This window comes from Lethenteron reissneri, chromosome 16 (genome assembly GCF_015708825.2).
Source record: "Lethenteron reissneri isolate LAM-NWPU_2019-01 chromosome 16, ASM1570882v1, whole genome shotgun sequence".
NCBI lineage: Eukaryota > Metazoa > Chordata > Hyperoartia > Petromyzontiformes > Petromyzontidae > Lethenteron > Lethenteron reissneri.
In genome coordinates this window covers 1,648,095-1,672,086 of record NC_083794.1, presented here as the reverse complement: position 1 = coordinate 1,672,086, position 23,992 = coordinate 1,648,095, and the positions used below count along the sequence as shown (strand labels likewise).

The 23,992-nt window shown below is 52.5% G+C and overlaps 1 protein-coding gene across 3 annotated transcripts in view; it reads left to right on the top strand.

The window, feature by feature from the left end:
* Nucleotides 1–22,492, top strand: part of LOC133342851 (caspase recruitment domain-containing protein 10-like) — a 77,430-nt gene extending 54,938 nt beyond the window's left edge. For 2 of the 3 annotated variants that reach the window (XM_061552178.1, XM_061552179.1), the window contains exons 18-26: nucleotides 6,524–6,721; nucleotides 10,793–10,889; nucleotides 12,319–12,397; nucleotides 13,012–13,093; nucleotides 15,096–15,242; nucleotides 16,312–16,436; nucleotides 17,662–17,756; nucleotides 17,845–17,904; nucleotides 19,022–22,492. In XM_061552178.1, coding sequence (XP_061408162.1) covers nucleotides 6,524–6,721; nucleotides 10,793–10,889; nucleotides 12,319–12,397; nucleotides 13,012–13,093; nucleotides 15,096–15,242; nucleotides 16,312–16,436; nucleotides 17,662–17,756; nucleotides 17,845–17,904; nucleotides 19,022–19,292 — 1,154 coding nt within the window. In that variant the 3' untranslated portion in view covers nucleotides 19,293–22,492. The remainder of the gene's footprint in view (nucleotides 1–6,523; nucleotides 6,722–10,792; nucleotides 10,890–12,318; nucleotides 12,398–13,011; nucleotides 13,094–15,095; nucleotides 15,243–16,311; nucleotides 16,437–17,661; nucleotides 17,757–17,844; nucleotides 17,905–19,021) is intronic. The other variant, XM_061552180.1, reaches the window with a different exon arrangement.
* The last annotated feature ends 1,500 nt before the right edge of the window (nucleotides 22,493–23,992 follow it).

The following is a 23,992-nucleotide window of genomic DNA, read 5'->3' as shown; positions in this document are numbered from 1 at the left end:
GAGTGCGTTCGCCTGTAGATTTTTGGCGGCGGTACGTACGGCAAGGTGGACGGACGCTGAGGCACTGGAGGTGCTCCCGACTCTTCTTGATGATGAGTCCGTTCGTTTTTTTCGCTCTATAAAAGCTGCGAAGAAGAAAACTCTGCGAGGGGTGTTCGATGAAATGGCGGACGCGTACGAGCCACCGGATGACGCCCATCGCCGATTCGTGCAGCGGCAACGTGCACCTGAGGAGTCACCTGTAGCGTACAGGGGCGCCGTGTTGGAACTCGCTATGGCCGCTTACCCGGAGACGGAGCCTGACCTGCTGGAACCACTCATCTTGGGGAAGATGTTGGAGTTGTCCCGGGATCTCGGCATTCCTATGCCGGCGTGCGGTCACGAAAAACTCACGTCCCGGACCGCGGCCAAGTGTTTGGACGCACAGTTCAATCTCCGCCGCTGGAAACAGGTGACGGCGTGGACGGGCGGTCCTGTCGTCGATGGGGGGGCCGTAGGGTGGGACCCTACGAAGGCCGTGTACGTGCCGGATGCGACCGGCCAGAAGGAGTTGTCGGCTGCCTCCACTCCGTGGCCGGCCCGGAGCGGGCCGGGGCCGCGGGCTCCGCCGCCGGTGCGGCCGCGTCGGGACGGGGTGCCCGCTGCGCGCCGCCCCGACGTCGACTGCTTCCGCTGCGGCCGTCGGGGCCACTATGCCAGGGACTGCTGGGCCCGGGTTCCGGGGCCGCCCCAGCAGGAGGCCTCGACAGCGGACGCCCCAAAGAAAGACCCTCCGGCACAGGCAAGTCGGTGCGCACCAGACACCCGGCAAGGCCTGACACCTCACTCATCGCCGTTATTATGCGACGCGGATGTTGTAAAATACGGGAGGCCAGTATCTGCGCCTTGTCGCTCGATAACGCAGTGGCGTAAGCTGGCTCGGCGGGTTGTCGCGGCTGCTACCGGTTCGTCCACTGTACCGGGGTCGATCCAAGGGGTGGATGTACGTATTTTGGTGGATTCCGGGGCGTCCGCGACCATTATTTCGGATGTGATATTCCATCTTTTGAACATCCCACCGGGGGCCGTGAGGCCGGCTTACGCTTCCTGCATCGCTGCGAACGGGGGTAGTATGGGCATCGTGGGACAGGTGGACGCTAACATTTCTATCGGAGGTGTTTCGGCCTCGGGTGTTGTGTTAATTTCGAGGTCCCTGGCGGTTCCTTGCCTGTTGGGTACGGATTTTTTGGCTAAGATGCCCATTCTAATTAGAATTAATGAAAATTGCATTGAACTACCAGGGGGCCGGAAATTGGCGTTCTTACAGTCCGCCTGGGGGCGGCCGGCTCCGGTTGCCCAGGTGCAGGCGTTATCGGAAGTTTCGGTTGATATTCCACCTGGCTCGCAGATGCTCATTCCCTTACGATACCGGAAGCCGGTTCCGGGTCGGCAGGGTGCTTTTGGGATTTTGCTGTCGCCGTCCGCCGCTGTTACGGGCGGATTGGCGCTGGTGGGGGCGCAAACTATTGTCCGTCCAGATCAGCGCCCGTTTTTGCAGGTATTAAATGCGAGTACTGAAAGTGTGTGTGTGCCGGCTGGTACCGTTGTGGCACATGCCACTACGGCGTTTACGGCTCAGAGTGACCTGCCGGACGGGGGGCTGGTGGGTGGTGTTTCACACGATGGAGGGGTTGATGATCGTTGGATCGCCGAATTATGTGGGGAAAATTCGGCCCTTTCCGCCGAGCAGCGTTGTGCGATTCATAAATTATTATCGAGCTATTCCGATGTGTTTAGCTCGGACGATTTGGACTTGGGACGCACCTCGCTGCTCTCTCATCATATCGACACGGGGGACGCTGCCCCTATCCGCTTGAACTCGCATCGGATGAGTCCGGCTGAGCGTGAGCATGTTCGAGGGGCGGTCGAAGACATGTTGAAAGCGGATATTATATCTCCGTCTAATAGCCCGTGGGGCGCGCCTGTTGTGTTGGTTAAAAAAAAGGATGGTAAATTGCGATTTTGTGTCGATTTTCGGAAGTTGAATAAAGTGTCGGTGGCGGATGCGTATCCCCTGCCGCGTATGGACGATTCTCTCGACGCCTTGTCAGGGGCTAAGTTTTTTTCAACGCTAGATCTCTCTTCGGGCTTCTGGCAGCTCCCCCTTGACGAGCCCTCGCGGGAAAAGACAGCTTTCCGTACGCCGCAGGGGTTATTCCAATTTAACTGTCTGCCGATGGGGTTGAATGCAGCCCCTGCCACTTTTCAGCGATTGATGGAGTTGGTGTTGACGGGGTTGCAGTGGGAGACATGTCTCATTTATTTAGATGATATTATTGTCTTCAGCCGCACATTTGATGAGCATTTACTGCGGTTGGAGGCTGTGTTTGCCAGAATGCGTTCTGCTAATTTGAAATTCAAGCCTAAGAAATGTCATCTACTGCAACGCTCCGTTCGATACTTGGGACATATTGTTAGTGCGGACGGGGTGGCCACGGATCCAGAGAAAACTGCGTGTGTCAGGGATTGGGCAACCCCGGCCACGGTGGGTGATGTGCGTCGGTTTTTGGGGTTCGCCTCATATTATCGGAGGTTTGTTCCGAATTTCGCTACTATCGCCAGGCCTTTACATCTCCTTACTGGGAAGGGGCATAAATTTGTGTGGGGACCGCCGGAGGAGGCGGCGTTTCGGAGCCTGCGCGATTTATTGGCTACTGCGCCGACGTTGGATTATCCGGATTTTGAACATCCCTTCATTCTGGATACTGATGCGAGTGACACTGGTATTGGGGCGGTGTTGTCCCAGTCAAAAGGTGGTGTTGAGCGTGTGGTGGCGTATGGGAGTCGAGTTTTGTCTCCCGCGGAAACCCGTTACTGCGTCACTCGCAGGGAACTTTTGGCTATTGTGTTTTTTCTCCGCCAATTTCGACCGTATCTGTACGGTCGGTCGTTTATTGTCCGCACGGACCATGCGGCCTTACAGTACGCTCTTAAGATGGACCAGCCATCCGGACAATTGGCGAGATGGCTGGACACGTTGCAAGAATTTTCCTTCCAAATTCACCATCGGAAGGGTGTGCGTCACGCTAACGCGGACGCACTGTCCAGGTTGCCGCAACAATCCCCTTGTGCGTGTGCGTCGGGGACGCATAGGTGTGGACCGACTCAGCCCCCCCCTCAGCCTGTCGCGCTGGCGGTGGATGTTCTCGAAACTCCGCTTACACCGGGACCGGTTGATGGGGGACCGGCTGACGGGATTTTGCGTCTTCCGAGGTCTGTGTGGATTCGGGAGCAAATGTTGGACGATTCTTTGGTGTCGTTACGAAAACGAACGGAGAAGGCGGGTAAGGAACTCGGTGCGGGTGGTATTTCGGAAACTGCTCTCCGAGATGGGTTACTGATGTGGAGGGAAGGGATACAGGAACACTGGCGTCTCGTTGTGCCTGCGTCATTGCGGTACGAGTTGATTAGATCTTTGCACTGTGACACACTTTTACACCTGGGGGTGCAGAAAACCCTATTGACGCTGCAACGAGACTATTATTGGCACGGCATGACGACGGATGTCGTCGGTCACGTTCGCGCGTGTCCCGATTGTGCCCGCCGTAAACCACCTAAACATCCATATGTTCCGCCGATACAATCGATTCAAGTATCTCGGGTTAATGAGCTGGTGGCGTTAGATATTTTGGGACCCTTTCCGCCATCCGCTAAGGGAAATAAGTATTTACTGGTGGGGGTGGAGTACCTCTCTCGCTGGCCGATGGCCTGGCCTTTGCTTGACCAGTCAGCGGCGTCTATCACTGACGCCTTTCTATTTGGGTATGTAATGGACAAGGGGGCGCCGGAGAGGCTCCTTACAGATCAGGGGCGTAACTTTTCGTCCAAATTGTTGGGGGAGGTGTGTGCGGCTTTGGGAACTAAAAAGATACGGACGTCCCCCTACCACCCACAAACGGATGGGATGGTGGAACGGTTGAATCGGACTCTGTCCGCCATGCTGTGCCATACAGTCGGGGAAAATCAATCTGATTGGGATTTGCATATCCCTGGGGTGCTTTCGGCGTATCGCATGACGCCGCACGCGGCTACTGGATACTCGCCGTTCTTCCTTATGTACGGCCGTGAGAATGTGCCGCCGATTAATGAGCAGTTGGGAACCGGTGCGAGGGGGCCTGTTAAGCCTCTTCCTGAGTATATTCAGGACAACGTTCGCCGTGTCACTGAGGCGAGGGAAAGAGCCCGCATGGCTACAGCCAAAGCTCAGGCCAGGAATGAGCGGTGTGCCCGACGTTCGAAGGGGGAGTGCCCCTGGAAGAAGGGGGACCTGGCCTGGCTTCATTGCCCACAGGTGCGGCCAGGTACCTCTCCTAAATTACACAAACCGTGGCAAGGTCCGGTCCGCCTCATTGAGGTTCCCAACCCACAGTCGGCGCGTGTTCAGGTTGGTTCGCGGCGCTGGTTCGTGCATACATCCCGGTTGAAGCCATACATTGCCCCGCGGCCGGATGCGTCATCTCCCGAAGTTGCCTTGCCGGGGTCTGTTGCTGCCGACTCGCCCTTGCCTGTGTCTGCTGACCTTGCGAAAGCGCCTGTCGTACCCTTCACAGACAAGCCGGCCGTGACAGCGCAGGGAGGAGGACGTTCCGCTCGTGGGATGCCGACCGGTGCCGCGGAACCCACGGGACCTGCAGCTCTTCCTATCCCTCCGCGGACGCGAGTACGGGATGTCTCTGGACGCGAGCGGGACAGTGGCGGGCCTCCAATGGCGACGGAAGAACTTGCGCCCGTCGCCCCTAAAACCCTTCCACGTTCCCGCTCGGCGGGTGGGCTGCCGACCGTCCGGGACGGCCCGGCTACCCGTACTCGCTCGAAATCCCTCACGTTTCGTTAGATTGTGTTGTGTTGTGTTCATTGTTATATTGTTCTTGCATGCTTCGTGTCTTTTTACGTGTTGGCCCTTTACACCCGCATTGCTTTTCAGGTTGCAATTCAGCCGAGGTCGGCTGGATTTTCTTTATGGGGGAGGGTGATGTAATGCGGGTGTAAACGGCCCTCCGGAGGTGCCGTCATGAGGGGAGGAGTTAGGTCACGTGGGGGGGAGAGGGGTTGAGTATAGAAGGAGGGGAACCGGAAGAGGATGGGCAGTGACGGGGAACCAGGAACAGAGAGAGGCCACGAAGGGCGAAGCGGAGGGTGGCGAGATCGCCACGAACACGGGGGGAGCGAGGATCGGCACCGTTGGCCAGCGGTGACCGACCCGAAGCAGCGAGGAGGCTGCAGTCAGCAGCGGGGCTGCACAGAGAGTCAGCAGCGGGGCTGCATACAGAGTCAGCAGCGGGTCTGCATACGGTAGCAGCCAGAGGGTCTGCACATAAGGGTAGCAGCGGGAGTCTGCATAGAGGCAGCAGCGAGTCTGCAGGGAGGAGGTTACAGTAGATGAAGCAGAGAGTCAGAGGGAAGAAGAAGCTATAATAGCAGTGAATAGCCGGGGGCTACAAATACAGAGTTATAACAGAGTGCCGTGTGGGTGAAGACGAGAACCCAATAAAAGACACGAAGACAGAAAGAAGTGTCCGAGTCCTTTTATTACACGTGTAACGAAAGTTACTGTTTCCCGAAATAACTCTTTCATCTAATTCACTTCTAAGTTGAAAAATAAGTAAAGTATCACTGAGTCTGCAAGAGAGCTGTTTTCACTACCAAAACAGAAAACGCAATGTAAACAAAGCCAGTCCAGGTCTAAACGCTCATAAATGGGCGTCGCTGATTGGCTGAGGCATGGCCCAGCCCCCCTTATGAGCTCTCGGATTGGCCGAAATTTGCGCCCGCGTGCATAACGTAAAAGTGTCGTTAATCAAAACGTTAACGTCAGTCAAAACCATGGGGTCCTATCGGAGGCGAGACGTTCACCGAAATACGTTAACCGGTTTCACCGTTCACCGAGGGACTACTGCACGTACATGCATTCGGGGCCATGCTTGCCCCAGCTGGTTTACCGTAACTAATTTGACACCTAATACGGACAGCGCTTGCGGATTCATGTAACGTGGCCCCTGTTCTAGACATGACGTCACTTAAACAGGTTGATGAAACCATTTCCAATTCGGCCGAATTAGGAACGTCTCTCGTGCGTTCTTCCCAGACGTCGCTCGGCTGAGGTAAAATTAAGAGGTTGACAGCGAAGATGTCGACAGAATAGGAGAGAATAGCCACAAGGAACACTGCGTCTGTTGTCCTTACAATTGTCTCCTGAGTCGTGTTTAATGCTCTTGTCGTGTGTCGTAAATACTATTGTTAATTGAGGTGATAAGGTGACACTTGAAAGATGAAAAGGCCAGAAAAGCAGCAGCATAAACGTTTTCCTTGGGTGCAGTAATACAAAAACACGTGCAGAAAATGTCACCATTAGATTGACAGTGTGCAAAAGTGTACATTTTACACCTGTGCACGTGTACAATGTACATCGTCTCACTGTGAGCTTTTCTCCAATCTTCACAGCGATACAGCGGCTTCCTCGCCTTTGTTTAACTTCCCTCTCCAGGGTTTGCCAAGGTGCTGAGCAACCCAGACATTGGGGATTCCTTCTACGTGCAGATCCACTTCTCGCTGTCGCCAGAGACAGACAACTGTGCCCTGCCCGTGCTGTGTGGGGACTACCTGCACATCACCAACTCCGTGCCGTCCCCCTCCGACCTCCCCCGCTGCACCAAGGCCAGCCACTCCCTGGACGGGGACTCAGGCAAGAAGCGTCGTCATCGCCATCATCATCATAATCATTGCCATCATCATCCTCGTCATCATCACCATCATCACTATCACCATTTCCGTTATCATCATCACCATCATCATTTTTCTGCACCTCTGATTACACGGTTGGCGACGTACGGTGTGAAAGAAGTTCAACATACTGTACATACATCATTGATGAGATTTGAAATTATTATTTTTTATTTTAATTCTTCTGTTTTAATAGTATATTTCTTTTATTGTCTCTTAATTCGTTCGTTCGTTTCGTTAATTTATCAGTCCGCTTGTTCTGGTGAGGGTCACGGCAGCAGCATGTTGAGTAGGGCGGTCCAGACCTCCCTTTCCCTGGCGACAGATTCTAGCATTTCCTTAGGAATTCCCAGGCGTCCCCAGGCCAGTCGAGCCTGGTAGAGTTCCAGGGGGAGTCTACCGGGGGGCGTCCTTACCAGGTGCCCGAAACACCTCAACTGGCTCCTCTCGATCCAGAGGAGCAGCGGCTCAATTCTGAGGCTATCCCAGATTACTGAGGTCCTCACCCGATCACGGAGAGTGAGCCCGGCAACCCTGCGGACAAACCTCATTTTGGCCCCTTGTACCCATGATCTCATTCTTTCGGTCATTACCCAAAGCTCATGACCATAGGTGAGGGTGGGAACGTAGATCGACCTGTAAACCGACTGCTTTGTTCGAGAACTCAGCTCCTGCTTCACTACCATTGAACGTTACAGCGCCCGCATCACTGCGGACGTCGCACCGATCCGCCGGCTGATCTCCTTTTCCCACTTACCCTCAATTGCGAAAGAGACCCCGAGGTACTTAAACTCCTCGACGAAGGGCAGCTGTTACCGCCTCACCTGGAGAGAACAATCCACCGTCTCCTGGGATTGAACCATGACCTCAGTATCGGAGGTGCTGATCCTCATCCCACCGTTCAAGTGCATGCTGGAGATCACAGATTAATGAGGCAAAGAGGACAACGTCATCTGCAAAAAATCAGCGACGCCACCTCCATGCCCCGTACTGGATACTGTACCTTGGCTGCGCCTTGATATCATGTCCATGAAAATCACAAACAGGCACGGAGACAAGACACACCCTTGGCGGAGTCTAACACCCACAGCGAACGACTTTGGTTTAACACAAAGAATACAGACACAGCTCTTACTCCAGGAATAGAGGGACCGGATAGTGCACAAAAGTGGCACCGGTACATCATACTCCCGCAGCAGCTCCCACAAGACTTTGTGGGGTAACACGGTCATATGCTTTCTCAAAGTCTACAAAGCAGTGGTAGAGTGGAGAAGCGTACTCCCATGACCCTTCAAATATCTGTGAGAGGGAAAAGAGCTGGTCCATTATTCCACAACCATTATGTAATCTGCATTGTTCCGCTTGAATCTGAGGCACGACCACCGGGTGGAGCCTCCTCTCCAGCAGTCTGGCATAGGCTTTACTTGGGACGCTCAGGAGTGTGATCCCTCTGGAGTTGGAGCACACCCTCTGGTCCCCTTTTCAAAAAAATGGAAACCACGACCCCAGATTGCCAATCCAGAGGTACTGTACCAGCCTTCCATGCAACATTGCATATGCATGTTAATCATGACACTCCTACACTGTCCAGCGCTTTCAACAGCTCTGGGCAAATCTCGTCCACCCCAGAAACTTTGCCACTACAAAGGCCTATTCTTTGGTTCTTTCGGTAAAGTCACGTCGATAGAACGTGTACTATGAAGTCCCTCGATCGCCGCAGCGACCGTGATGGATCCGACCCCCGCAGCTGTTTCCAGTGCTGCCTCCTGAGAGGAGGGCATGTCTACTGGGTTGAAGAGCTCCTCAAAGTGTTCCTTCCACCTCTTGACTATTTCCTTAGTTGAGTTCAATGTTATGCCGCCCTTACGAAGAACAGCCTGGGCCATGTCTCGTTGACCCCTCCTAAGGCGTCGGACAGTTTGCCAGAACATCTTTGAGGCTTATTCTTTGGGTCTTTCGGTAAAGTCATGTAGATAGGTTCAAAGAAAATAACAAAAAACTATGACGTTTCGATCGCAACACAAGTGATGACGATCAAAACATCATATTTTTTTGTTATTTTCTTTGAACCTATCTACGTGACTTTACCAAAAGACCCAAAGAATATGAATTCCTGCAGTCACGAAAGCTTTAAGTCAAGATCTTTGAGGCTGCCCGATAGTCCCTCTCCATGGCCACTCCAAACTCCTCCCATGCCCAGGCTTTTGCTTCAACGACCGCTAACGCTGCTGCCCTCTTGGCAAGCCAGTACCTCTCAATCGAGTCGGGAGACCTTTTTCCGATAATAGCTCGGAAAGCCTCCTTCTTCAACTTGACAGCTTCCCTCACCACTGGTTACCACCGCTGGGTCCTAGGGTTCCTGCCATGACAGGCACCAACTGCCTTCAGGCCACAGCCTTTCACAGCTGCATCCACAATCGGGCATTTGAACATCATCCATTTTGACTCAATGTCCACGACCTCCCCTGGAGTGCAGGAAAAGTTTTCCCGGAGGTGGAAGTTGAAATATTTCTGCACCGGGTCTTCCACCAGACCCGCACTATTCGTTTTGGGTCTTCCACGTCTATCTTGTCAGTGCCCCAAGCGTCAGATCCAACTTACCACCAGGTGGTGATCAGTTGGCAGTTCTGCCCCTCTCTTCACCCGACTGCCTTAGGTCCGATGATACAACTATAAAGTGAATAATTGACCTTCGGCTCAAGGTGTTCTGGTACCAAGTACACTTATGAGCATCCTTGTGTTCAAACGTGGTGTTTGTTACTGACATTCCTGTAACGAGCGCAGAATTCCAATAATATCTCAACATTCGAGTTCAGATCAGGAGGGCCATTCCTCCCATTCACCAGGTATCTCCATCGTCACCCACAATCTCCCAGAAGGCCAAATACTCTGAACTGCTGTTTGGTGCATAAGCACAGACAACAGTCAGAGTTTTCTTTTCTAAGACCCGAAGTTTCATTGAGGCGACCCGCTGATCCACTGGGACAAACTCCAACTGAACACCACCCAGCTGGGGGCTTGTGAGTATCCCCACACCTGCCCAGGTCCTCTCACCAGGGGTTACTCTGGAATAGGAGAGAGACCACCCCGATCGAGAAGTTTGGTTCCAGTGCCAATGCTGTGTGTGGAGGTGAGACCAACTATATCTAGTCGGTACATTTCCACCTCCTCCACCAGCCCTGGCTTCTTCCCCCCCCCCCCCCTCCAGTGACGTGACATTCCACGTCCCAGTAGCTAGTGTCCATCGCCAAGGTCCCGTCCGTCTGAGACTATCCCTCTTCCTGCCACACTGGCATCGCACCCGCCCCTCACCCTTCATTCTGCGGATGGTGGGCCCACAGGACAGTGCCACATAGCCATTTTGGGCTAGGCCCGACCGGGTTACGTGGGGTAACCAGGCGCTTGCCAGCGAACACCACCCCCAGGCCTGGCTCCAGGGGTGTGTCCCGGTATGCCTTGTCTGGGCGAGGTTCTCTGATTTTTGTATTGTTTAACCATTCATGAGGGGCTTCTTTGAGACCGTTATTTGTCTGGAACCACCCCCCAGACCTGTTCGCCAAGGGAGACCCCACCAGGAGTACAAGACTCCAGGCCACATAGCTCTTGAGGGTCATTGTAACACACAAACCCCACCACCACGATAAGGTTACCATCCTTTGGTGGGGTCTCTCTTAATTGGGATTCCTAAATATGTTGTATGTGTGTTGAACTTTTTTCACACCGTACATAGCCAACCGTGCTAATAATGTGAATGTTAGGTGAATAACACTCAGTCTGTGCTGCTCTCCAGTTGCCTGGGTGAAAAGTGGGAAAGGTTTTGTGCAATCCCTGTCAGATGCCTCAATAAACTTAAAGGACTGAGTGTTTTACCACTTGCGTCACATTTTTGCCCCTTGATGTAAAAATAGTTTTCCTTTCACAATATCCTAATACGTTTCGGCAGGTGCAAGTTAGAGAGCGTTACCCTTATTACGAATGGCAGTGGACTTTGTCAAATCCATTGTAATGATGAATGTGTGTGGTCCGTTAATAGACTTTCATTGGAAGAACAACGAGTCGTGGCATGCCTGGAAGATTGATCCAGAAACCCTGGAGCACAAGCAACGAGGCATGGTACCCAACTATCAAAAGTGAGGATACCCTTAGGGATGGGTGACGCAGTGAGGACACGCTAAGGGATGGGTGACACAGTGAGGACACACTAAGGGATGGGTGACACAGTGAGGACACGTTCAGGGATGGGTGACACAGTGAGGACACGTTCAGGGATGGGTGACACAGTGAGGACACGCTAATGGATGGGTGACACAGTGAGGACATGCTAATGGATGGGTGACACAGTGAGGACATGCTAATGGATGGGTGACACAGTGAGGACATGCTAATGGATGGGTGACACAGTGAGGACATGCTAATGGATGGGTGACACAGTGAGGACATGCTAATGGATGGGTGACACAGTGAGGACATGCTAATGGATGGGTGACACAGTGAGGACATGCTAATGGATGGGTGACACAGTGAGGACACGCTAATGGATGGGTGACACAGTGAGGACATGCTAATGGATGGGTGACACAGTGAGGACACGCTAATGGATGGGTGACACAGTGAGCAGGGTAGAGGACAATGATGGTGGTGAACACATTGAGGAATAAATAACGAAGGCAACAGGCTGGTAATCCCGTTTCCCATCGCGTCACGCCGGATCATCTCTAGCTCTGCGGTACTGAATGCATCTTACGAGGACTGTAGGCCAAAACAGGAGTAGACTTAATAATTCCCGCGATTGGTAATTGCGGTCCACAATCTTCTTCATATTATTGAATGCACGACACTGCATTGAGAGCCATATGATAGTGCTCTCTGCACACAGTAGGTCGGTTCATATTCTTGGTTCTTTCGGTAAATGTTGGTTGTCATTCCACAAGCAGTGACACCGTTCATATTTGTATCCCACAATGCAATTCTGCCATTGAAGCTCTCAAACAAGAGACCACAATGATCACACATGCTTGCTCGGATGCTCACACGCTCAGACACTCAGACGTTCAGTTGCGTCGTCTGCGGGGGTTTCACCTCTTGGTGCTGTGAAGCCCGGTTCGGTGCGGCCAATAGTGAGAGCATCATCACAGCAGCGTCCGGTAGACGGCCCGAGTCGGGTGCATTGTCCAAAGAGAGCGGTGGGATTGAGCGGCTCATTGCCGTGAGAGTCTACTTTGTAACAGTCGTCATGGCGTACGTCGTTGGCCATCCCTTCTGTGCCCTTTCGGATGTCGGTGTGTTTGTTGTCGCTGTGCCTCTAATTGCTGTACCTTTAGTCTCTACTTTTCATTTGACTAACTGATTCCCGGAACCTTCATAAATAAATCCTAAACACGTGAATCAAAGTCGTGCTTTAAGATGGTTTCCCGTCTTTACCTCTGGCCGCGGCGTGTCTTGTCAATGTGGCTGGTTGCTGTGTCTCAATGGACACGTGGCTTGTTGTGAGTGTCATAAACCGCTGCTGTAACTCTGTTTTTGTTGTGCCCGGTGGCTTTGTCTGGTCGCGTGGTTCAGGGCGAAGATGCTGCTTCTTGTGAAACAGAAGCGGCTGATGGGAGGCTCCGGCGATGGTGCTCAACAGTCATGGAGCCAGGTTAATCGTCTGCACTCGGTTCACATGCGTTTTAACGTAAAACTCATTGTTACGCTCCGACACAGCAGGCTACTTCCTCTCTGTTATTGTTGTTCCTCGCAGCAAGCGGTGGCAGCTTCTGGCTAACCATCGAACAAAAGACGGTCGCCGTATCGCGCACTTTCAGATGCATTTCTGCGGCCGGCTGAAATCCTCTTCCTTCTGATATTAGGAAGTCACTGGAGCTTATGCACTTTTAAGCCATCTAGATTGACAATTCATTTATTTTCTAACTGCTTTTTGCGTTTAGTTTATCGTCCTTCCTCTGCACCACCAATTAGCATAGTTGGCTACGTACGGTGCTGGGCTGGAGCGGGTCCAGGCAGTCCATCTTTGAAGGGGGGGGGGGATGCCCATTACAGCCCAGAGTTTACCCGAATGCCACGTTATCGATAACGGCTCTGACGTGGCACGGCACAGGACGTGTCTGGACACGGTGTGTGCGGATGCAGCAACATGAGACTCGGTGAAGTCGCGGCTGGTTTTAAATTAAGGGTGTCAATCATCTGTCCATTATCGAGTTGTTTTGTGGTGTTACAGCTGAGATTTCAAGCTCCCCTCTGGCTTGGTTGCAGATTTTCCGTTCCAGGAGAGTCGAAATTGTTCGTTTTGTACGAGCCAACAGACAAGGAGGCTGGCCGTCCGTGCGAGAGACAAGTGCGTAAAACGCTTGCAAAACTCACACACCGGAGGTGGTGGGCATACGCACGTGTACTCGCGCTCGCACGCTATTAGGTCGTGGGGATATCTCTGCACAGAGTTTAGGTTATCTCTTATGGCTAGAGTGGCAGCATCCGATTAAGAAGTTGATTCCTTAAATTATGCTGATAGGAGTTTCGTAAGACAGAATGAGATTGCGGGTCCACACCGATGCAGTATTACAAGGTTCGCACAATCATGCACACAAATAAAAAATACTTTCATTTTATCTCGCATCATTCAATCTAATAGCATCCCATAACGCTGTACGTTAATTATATATAAGGACCCAAGTACCATATATGGCCATTACCAAGCAAATCAAAACCCTGCTACCAAGAAGACTAACAAAAATAATTCATGAACTAATTATGAAATGGCACCGAAACAAAAGCACAAAAAACTAGAAGAGTTATCACAACAGAGTGATGAGCTCATGAGGTCCACTGCCACAGATCCCAGACCACAGTCACCACTTCCCCAACCAAGCTGGGAAACTTGGTGGTGGAGTGTCATTGAAATCCAGCTGTATTCAAAGGCGAGGAGCTTCTTCTCGAGTTGCTGTGCCTGAGTCCGGCTCTCTGACCAAGCAAAGAAAATATTTAATAAAGAAATGGCACCAAAACCAATGGGGGCAGCGGCAGTGCGAGTGGGAAGCAAGAGTGATGAGAGAGGCCACGGAGAGCAGAGAGGGGCAAGGCTGCGCCACCACGCCTCTCTCGTACGTCACTACCGAGTCACGGTTGGCGCAGATTTCAAGTTTATTGCTTTGCCTCGTATTAGATTAAGCTGAATGCTTTCATTCGGTGTTTGATGTTTGTCTCAACAGTAAAGAGAGGCAGTGGTGGAATACCAGTGTATTGAGTTCAACCGAGTTGCAGACGTACACTTGGAGGCAACACATTTATTTAGCACCAACACACGGGGTAACTTCCCCTTAACATAATAACAACCTATGGTGGTGACCACCAGGCTAACTACACTAATCACAATGTAACTAGCTACTACAGACCGGGACCACAGCTTGGGTCTAGGTCCACGTGTTGGAGGCTCGGAGAACGTAGGACATAGACGAAGGTTTCTTCAGGATGAACAACAACGCCGGCCCCTCTGGGGGACCCGGCTTATATTCTCTGCGGCGTGGCTGGCTCAGCCACTACCACCTTCCAGAATCCTCGAGCAGGATCTGGACCCCGACCACGTGACCACCCCCAGCTCCCACTTGGGGCCCCTTTGTAGACCAGAGTGCCATGGCCTTTAGTAACCTCATTCCTACAGCCGGCACTCCCACACCCTGTCCTGTAGGGCTGGCACTGCACGCCAAGCATGATGCCATCTAGAGCTATCAACCAGTACTCACCGAGCCCACCCACACTATCGTGGCGTCCGCGATGTCGTTACATCGCACGCCGTGCCTTTCTAGGGCCGGCACTACACAGTGACATCCCGCGATGTCACTACACCAGTATAAGCCTAAGGCATGAAGGGAGATTTGTAGACTCTGTGCAGTTGAATGATAATTATCATAATCCAATCGAGGGAACTCGTGTGATGATCTGGCGTGGTCACCCTCACGTGTTTCGGGTAACACCGGATCATTCCACACGTGCGGATTACAGTCGCAAGTAGCTCAATGAGCAGTTGCAGTTAGTCCCGTGTGACTTATTAAAAACTGTAAACAAAAAAGCATTATTATAGCAGCCAAATACTCTAAACGTGGAGGGAAAAACCGGAGAACCCGGAGAAAACCCCACGTGACCACGGGGAGAGCGAGAGACACGCAAACTCCAAATATATACAGGCGTCGTAAGGGTCGGGATCGAACCCACGACCTACTGCATACCAGGCGAGGGAGTTAACATCTCCTAGCCACCCGTACGTTGCACTAATCTACGCGGGGGGTACAATGAGACACCTGGAGTGCATCCCCCGCTCCTTCCCCCTCCTCCTCCTCCTGCAGACAGTGGGGGTTGGCTGCCCTACACGCTGGTGACGCCCCACCGAGTGACGGCACGCCGCCCCGTCGTCGTGCTGCCCAGCCTGGTGGCACGGCACCTGGGCCCGCTGCTCGCCAGGCAGTACCAGGACATGGTCCACTGTCTTCCAGGTGGTGCTCCTCGACCTTCACTGTGACCTATTAAACTAAACTGTGTTTTAGTTTACCAGCTAAGGAACCACTGAGCTATGTGGCTCATGTTCATAAGCGTCCTGGCTATCACAAATGACAGCTCAACCAAGTGGCACTGGCCCCGTTCAGCTTCCACCTGCACCGTGGAGGCTAACCGGGGCCGGTGGGAACAATTAATGGGGGGCCTGTGGGAACGATTCAGGGGGGGCGGTGGGAACGATTCAGGGGGGGCGGTGGGAACAATTCAGGGGGGCCGGTAGGAATGATTCACGCCCCTGCTGCGGGCCCCTTTGATGGACCGACAAGAGGGGCCAAATTTAAAACGTCTTCGTGTTGCTCAACTGCTTCCCCATCAACCTCTTCATTGCAGTGTCTCCAGCGTTGTAACGTGGCGGCAACGACCAGCCCTTGGCCTTTCCTTTCCACCCTGTTGCCGTCTCTCCCCATTTTGCCGCTGAAACGACCACCGACTCCTCTCGGTCATCCCCTTTGTCAACCTCTGCTCTATGGGTGGTCATTCCTCCCTTCCCAGCTGTCCGTATTGTATGTAACCACCAGGGATAAGGAAACATCGGGGGCCGGGGGGCGGGGGGGGGGGTACGTAAGGGCAGAGCGGGCGAGTGCCCTCCAACGTTTGGACGGTGATAGTCGTCAGCTGTGTGCTGTGCTGTCTCGTTCGTCTGTACGTATGCATGTTGAACTTTTATCGCACCGTACGTAGCCAACCGTGCGAGTCGAAGTCTCCATGACCTCCTCGGGACGCTGCGCTCCAGCTCGCATCGCGGCCTCCTACCGCTGCTTCCAACGTGGGAGATGCGGTCTGCACCGCTCGTGCCAGTAAAACGTACCTTTAAAAAAATCCAGTGTGAATTAAGCGGTGACACGAACATGAATGGGAGATGTTGTTTCCTGTGTGACGCAGTGCGACAAGGCATCGTACAGGCTGATGCACGTGTGTGTTTATTGATTGTGTATGTAATCTACGAGACTACCGCGACGTGATAACTCTCGTGGATATCTGCGACGGTGTCTGGCACTCCCCTCACAGTGAACCTCTCACCCGAGGAGTTTGCCAGGCGCGAGAACAAGGGGGAGCTTTTGAAGTCGGGTGGCCCTGGGAGCGGACCTCACAGCTGCTGGCTCCTTCCTTCCTTGCGGGAGCAGATGGACAAGGTGGATTCACACCCACAGGAGACACGCTATTCCATTTCGATGGCTAATTGCATATGTGTGTGTGTCTGTGTCTTTATATTGCGTGTGCCGCGCCGTCCTTTATAGGTGCTCGCTAATAGCACTTGCCCGAACCGAGTTTGTTAAGGCTATAAGGGGGTATTTGTGTGTGTTTTTGTATGCCTGTTGCACTTCTTTCACACTGTACGTAGCCAACCATGCTAATTGGAGGTGCGGTGGGCAAGGACAACAAACTAAACACAAAAAGCAGTTCCAAAACAAATACATTTTCATTCCAGACGATTTAAAAGTGGCTTCCTTATATCGGAAGAGCGTTCCAGACTGGCCGCAGAAGCACATCTGAAAGCGTGTGATGTGTTTACCGTCTTTGTTCGATGGATAGCTAAAGGCAACTGCAAGGATGACCGGAGATCAGGGAGGCATCCTGTTTCATTCGTCCAGAACTCTGTCTAATGAGCGCGACCTCATCGGAAAGCCAATGCAGCTCAGCGAGCTGTGGGCATGCGGCCTAGAACTGCTGTGCCCCAAGTGCACTGACGGTCCCATTGGGCTGAGCGCACCTGCCACGGAGCCAGTGTTTACAGTCGGTGGCTCAACCCGTCGTAGCCTCGTCCCTCGGAATCCTCCGTGTCCTCCAGTGAATTGCTTTCTCGGTTCAAGGCTTCGTGTAGCTTTGTTTAATTGTACCCTCAGTGTTGGATGCGCGACAGTTACAAAGAGCAAATCAAAATATAAATATCCTTCCATACAATCAAGATGCTGCTCTGGTGCAAAGGTACACACACTGGACTTGCAATCCGAAGGTCACCGCATTTAAATTTCTGCGCTGCAGTTGAAACAATGGGCTATATTTCTTCAATCCCTCTGCCTCTGGCCACCCAGCAGTGTGAGTCACACCACAGTCAGTCGATGGGCAGGTCATTTGGGGCGGGGTCAAATGTGGGTACTCCCACTTCTGCCACGGCGTCTAGAAAAGTAGACCCAAGATATTCAACTCTCCAGAGCTCCCTCTAAGCACGTGGCGTGAGCAAGACATTGCAGGGCTGCGCCTCTTTATTGTAACCACGTTGTGGCCGAGCTGGATCCACTCACTCTCGTTTTGAACAAAAAATGCATGAACGTCTTGAATGTGGAGTTCAGGAGAACTTCCCTAGTAAGCACCGAGAAGACGCTGGCTGTGTTGTTGACACGTGTCTCTGTCCTGCAGGTTCACTGCGTGATTCCAATCGGTTTGGATGCTGTGGAACTTCTTCACAAAGCTGACATTTTCCCCATCATCATTTTCATCTTCTTTAAAACCAAGTGAGCAAATGCCATGAGTGCGCGCACGTGTGTGTGTGCATCAACTTAACCGACCTCTAACCCCACACTTATTGGTGCGCTTCAACAGTGGGCAGCTGGGCGGTGCAGTGGTGACCACTACTCGCACCTCACCGCAAGAAGGACCTGGGTTCGATGCCCGACTCGGGCGGCGTTTCTGTGCAGAGTTTAAATGTTCCCCCTTGCTCGGCATGGGTTTCCTCTGGGTTCTTCGGTTTACTCCAATATCTGGAAAAAGAATCGTACAATATATATGTGTGCATGTATGTTGAACTTCTCACCGTACGTAGCCAATCGAGGGTTCGGGGGAAGGACAACTAACTAAACACAAAAAGCAGTTCTGAAGAAATTAGTTTTCAATCTAGAACAATGTAACTGGTCTTGGCAAAAAATATCTGCAAATTACTGAAATGGGATTACAAAAGTAACATCATCTCTAAATACAAATACTCGAGCCTTTCCTGAGTAAACGAGCGGAATCATCACAACAGTGGGAGCTCATTCGTCTCAGTCTGTAACCACTTTGTATTGAACGGCAAAACCACCACTTCTAAACGTCCACGCAATTAAGTGTGACACTACGCTCATCTTCATGGATAGGCTTGAGCCCAAGGTTAAAATTACACATTTCCATGGTTACTTTTCCATTGAGTGACCACTGTTCTCTTCCAACTTTACTCAGTGTATCCGCCCAGATGGACATTTCCCGCAACTCCGATGAGCACAGTTGGCTACGTACGGTGTAAAAGAAGTTCAAGCGTACGTACATATGTACAATTGGCTGCCAGCTGGTGGCGAGATGTTAACTCCCTGGCCTGGTGTGCAGGAGGTCGTAGGTTAGATACCGACCCTGACGCCTGTTGTATATTTGGAGTTTGCATGTCTCTCTCCCCGTGGTTGTGTGGATTTTTCTCCGGGTGCTCCGGTTTTTCCCTCTACATTCAGAAACATGAGCTTAAGAGTATTTGGCTGCTATACATTTCCACATGACGAGCGACTGTGTTGTCCTCTCATTTGTTGCTTCTGAAAACGAGCTACATAGATCAGTGGACCTTACTTGATAAAATAAAAACAGTTAGCTAAATAGTTACAGTAGTATTTGAACAACTGGGATTGTAACCCCGTGCTCTTACTCCGTGCCATCCCCCGGATGCGTGAAAACCAACAAGAAGTGGGGGGGGGGGGGGGGGGGGGGGGGTAGGGGGGCGGCGAGCGAAGCCCAATAATAACGTAACACTGCTTCGCAGGAAAGAGCTGTCGCTCATGGATCCTACGGACAACTCGTCGCCGCCAACCGTGGCATTCAACGAGGACCGGAAGGCATTGGCCGAGAGCGGATACAACTACGTGGAGCTCAAGGGCAGAGGCTCGCTGCTCAAGGCGCTCACCAGCGAGCAGGACAGCGGCGCGCCGGCGGCTAAGGATGGCACGGTGGTGGGGGTTATCCTGCAGGAGGCGAGGGAGGCGGTCGTCGCGGAGCAGAAGAGGCGCGTTTGGGTCCCACGCAAGCACATGTGAGGGGGGCAGCTAGGGGAGGGGGGAAGCGCCGCCATGACGGCGTCGACGGTGGGCAACGACAGTCCGGGACGGAAGCCAGGAGGGTGCACGGCGCACACCCTCGAAGGAGAAAAGCCATGTGCAGTGCACGTTCCACATGCGTCGCATCAATTGCGAGGGAAGTTTTTCGCGGGTGACCGCATATTATTTTTTGTATTAGTAGTTGATAAAAAAAGAATGTGCGGCAATAATCTCGTCTTGCCGGTGCGCTGTGCGGGATGGGGCACCGCGTGTGGGGCGTTGAGGAGGGATGGGCGAGTGCTGGTCTCACTCGAGAACGGGGATGGCTCCAGCAGCTGGCTACAGAGCCAACGCCTTGCGTGGCTCGCGGGGCGTCCTTTGAGAGTCTCTCGGTTGTTGTTGTTTATTGTTGAAAATGTTTCCACGTTTAACTCCTTGCATATATGCACGCGCGCGCATGCGTGTGTGTATAGGGTGTAAATGGGGAGCGGTAGTGTAGCGGTTAGCGTGCTGCGCTACGAACCTGGTAACCCGGGTTCTATTCCCGCTCACGGCCAAGACCAGTGACGATTATCTGAACCGGTCCTGGGCCTCCCCTAGGTCGACTCAGCCTCAAATGAGTACCTGGTGCAGTGTATAAACATCGCCACTGGGGAGACAAAGGCGGCCGGGCGTGTTGTTGACCACCCCCCCCCCCCCTTCGTGTGTCGTGCTGGCCTTCATAAGTGCTTGCTAACAGCACTTGCTCCAACAGTCTGTTAAGGCTCTACGAGGGATCTTTGTCTTTATCTTTGTAGGGTGTAATGCCATGTTGGTCACATCTCGCAAAGGTTGCTCATGTTTATATTTGTTAGAGAGGTCTCCATAAAAAAATTGCTGAAATTGACAGATTATTGAAAGACTAATGTTTACCGTCGTGTTCACCCGTTCACATACACATAGGCAGCTTTCATCCTACCGGCTGTAAACGTTGCAATGCATTTAAATATATAACGTTTGCTGACTTGTTATATTCCATTAAGACGTTTGTTTTACTTGTTGGCATTTTAGCAGCTTCCTGTATTTTAAGGGCTAATTGCGCGTGCTGATCTGCATGCTGATGTGCATGCTGACCTGCGTGCTGACCTGCATGCTGATCTGCGTGTCCACTTGCTTCCCGTCCACTCTTGCGCCGCGGTGTCTCTCTCGCGCTGCTGCTCGCATCGTGTTGGTGATGTTGTCTACATGTTCAACTGATATTGCCTTTTTTTAAATTCAGGAAGATGGAACCCAAAATACAAATGGCTCAAGGTGTATCAACCCCCATCGGTGTACTAACCCATGTTGGAGTGACATCGCCATGATATCACTGGAGTGCCGTATTGACGCACCTTTCCATAATGCTCGCTTGCCCAGAATGTCTCCTTTTTCCTCCCGAATTAACCTTTAAATTCGCGTCAGACAGCCCGAAACCCGGCCAAGGTTTTCAGGACGAATATTCGATATAGATACCTCCAGTGCGACGCTCATGTGTTCCTTACGTCACGTCCTGCTTTGACAGCAACGGAGAAAGAAGAACGAGAAGGCTGATGCCGCGATTCAAGCCACTTTGGAGAGCGAGGACTGTGGTAGCAATGGAAGCATTCAGCCTCATCGACGATGGCGTTTGAAATGCAACTGGCAAAGCATTGCAGCTTTGTATGGAGTACAGCATCCGTACAATGGGGCAGTGCTCGGTTATGCAATGAACAGACCGCACTTCGCCAGAAATTCACGACAGGGCGGTTCAATTGACGAATGTTGCTCAAGTGGACCAACCTGCACAACCTTTGGGTTTTCTACATTGTCAATATTTCACGCTTTGGGGCGTGTAAAGTTGTCTCGAGATACATAGGATATATGATTAAGGGCCGTGACCTTATCTTCATATTGAAAGTGTCACGTTGGTCTTGGCATCTGTGTCCACCAGGCTAATGAAGTCAAAACGTCATGCCCTTTTGAGTCCCTATAGAGTGCCGTGACCTGCCATTATCGCGATGTTCGATAAATTAGTTTCTTTGCTGGCGTTAGTGAAGAAAGAAACTAGGAGAGACGGTGCACGACATCTATTTGAAAGTCGGTGGAAAGCTACCAAGACGCCGCATACATGCTAGAGATGCGTGCGCGTGGATTGATTTCAGTGGTTGGGGACTTGTGCAGTGTGCAGAACTTCTTCCGCACCATACGCAGCCAACCGCGCCAATCAGCGGCGTCTGCGCCACGCAGTCTCTCGGCACGCTCACCAGAATTCGCCCAGGAGGGCTGGCGGTGGCTATCCTGCTGCAGGTTATTTATTAGGAGTTTTCACCGACACTGGTTGCCTTCCATGGATAAAGACCCCCCCCCCCCCCGATTCTGTCTTCTCACTGCAAGTGAACATTAATGTTGTTTTATCATGTTCCTGAGTAGCTATAGTACCGGATAGGGGCTCCAACACCAGTCAGGGAATTAAGTTAAACTTTAGTTTCCTAATTCTCGTGGAATCCTTCCTTGTTTACAAATCTTGGTAAACTTGTCTTTTTTTACTGGCAATTAATTAAGCCCGTTTGGCGGCGTGGACTCCTCTGCGTCGGTGTCCATGCTGAAGTACGATGACGGTGGTGATACAGGTGACTTGTGTGGCGTCCAGTACGTGCCATGACCAGAGCTCCCAGCCAGAGGAAAGCCCATTATTACCGCAATAATCACCAACGTTCAACTTGGAGAAACTGCACCTGACTTAACACCCACAGGTGCCTTTGAGCGAGACCAACTATTGGGTCATTACACGAAGAAGAATACGTCAGAAAATCAAGTGTAAGATTGTTGTATTCACAGCAATCGTGCCCGTTATATATATGCAAACCCCCAACGCGTATTATTCGAATCGTACCGGAGATTTATAAATGCACCCCGTTACACGAGTGTCCGTCCGCGCGGGATTCGAATGCGTTTCCCATGATTCGGTCGACACGCCTTGCCACGTTCCCTCTGCTGTTTGCGGCTCGCTCACTGCAACACAGAGCATTCTCTCACCCCCCCCCCCCCCGTCCATCTTCACGGAGCTTGGATTCTGGATTCACTTTCAATCTGTCTTTCCTCTCGTGTTAACCGACTCGACTGCAAACGATCTGGGTACTGTTACTTGCTCTGGCTCCCGTGTTACCAACTGTGAAGAACTAATAAAACCGGCCATAAAAATCCCTTATTGTGCCAGTGCCTGATGTACTAATTCGAATGTACGGCATTTGTTTTTACAAAATCCAAAGCGAGTTTCCAGCAAGCTGTTACTTCGGTACAATGTGGGGGCCGTTGGCCCCCGGGGTCCCCTCCCGCCTTCATCCCCTATTCCATTTACGTTACCCCACCTCCCTATTACCCGCTACAGGTTTCGCCGACATTCGAACGCGACGCCCCTACTGTTACAGCCTCGCGCCGCGCTCCCACGCGAGCATACGTGCGCACAGCATCATCAATCAAACGCCACACTCCCCCTCTTTACACCGCTACGTACAGCTCTCGCACGCTGCGAGCGTGTGCCCGTCTATAGCCCTGTGCGGCACTCGCCTCCACGTCGAATAACCACGTTACCAATGCGCATCCGTATCCGACACGTAACGAACGTATGTGCACTCACGCACACAGCTCCCCGCGGCACTCACTCACCACTGAATACTCGCGTTATGATCGCGCACCTGTATCACACATGGAGTGAACACACGCGACACCCACTCTCGCGCCGCTCTGCGCAGCGCTCCCCCGAGTCGAGCCGCAGCACTACACTCACCCCGGACTACTCGCGTTATGATCGCGCACCTGTATCGCACCCGGGGTGGACGCACGCACACACACTCAGCTCCCCACGCGACGCACCGCCCAACAAGATCACGCGAGACCACGCTTCGCTATTAATGATTTATTATCCGCTACCTGGAACTAGATGTTAAATCAGTGAGTCGACGAGGCTGGCCTACGCTGATACCTTTATACCTATTCCCGATTTATCTGCTATGATTCTAATTCACCTTCTCACTCACTATTAGAAGTATTCGGCGTCCTGTGGCTTTTCCTCTATGCCGTCGGGGCACGTCGCGCGGACGTCCGGAGGGCAGAGCTGGGAGCCGACTTGCACGCGTGCCTCTTGAGGAGAAGTGAGGAGAGAGAGCCTCCCTACCTTGCTACGCTCCTTTTTACCCTAATTCCCGGACTCGGGCCCCTACCCCCTTCCCACGTACCGTGCGCCTTCGATATGCTAATCAATGTCCTGCCCACGCGGCGCAAACTCCAAACAATGGCTCGCGCACCTCTTGCACGCGCACGGCGGCTCCGCGGCGCCTCCACGGCGCTTTTGATATGCTAGTCAGTGTGCGGCGTGCGCGGCGTAAATCTCAATGAATCCCTTACCCTCCCTAACAATGGGGCCTGGGTGCTCAAGCGCAACCATCCCAACCTTCCGTGACTATGCGCAAGAGTCCCTGCGGTCCCGCTATTCATGCTATCCCGTCCTTCCCCTGCTTGTCTCGTCGACCCATGGGGGTGTGTGTGGGGGGAAAATGCGCCTCAACCGCGGTGGCCGAATGCCCCACGCCGCGACCACACCATATTAAGGCCGGTCGCAGCGCCGCGGCGCAACGTAGCACGGGGGAGGTCATCCAATTCCCTGATCGCCGGAAACCGTGAGAGTTAATCCCGATAAGGGTTTC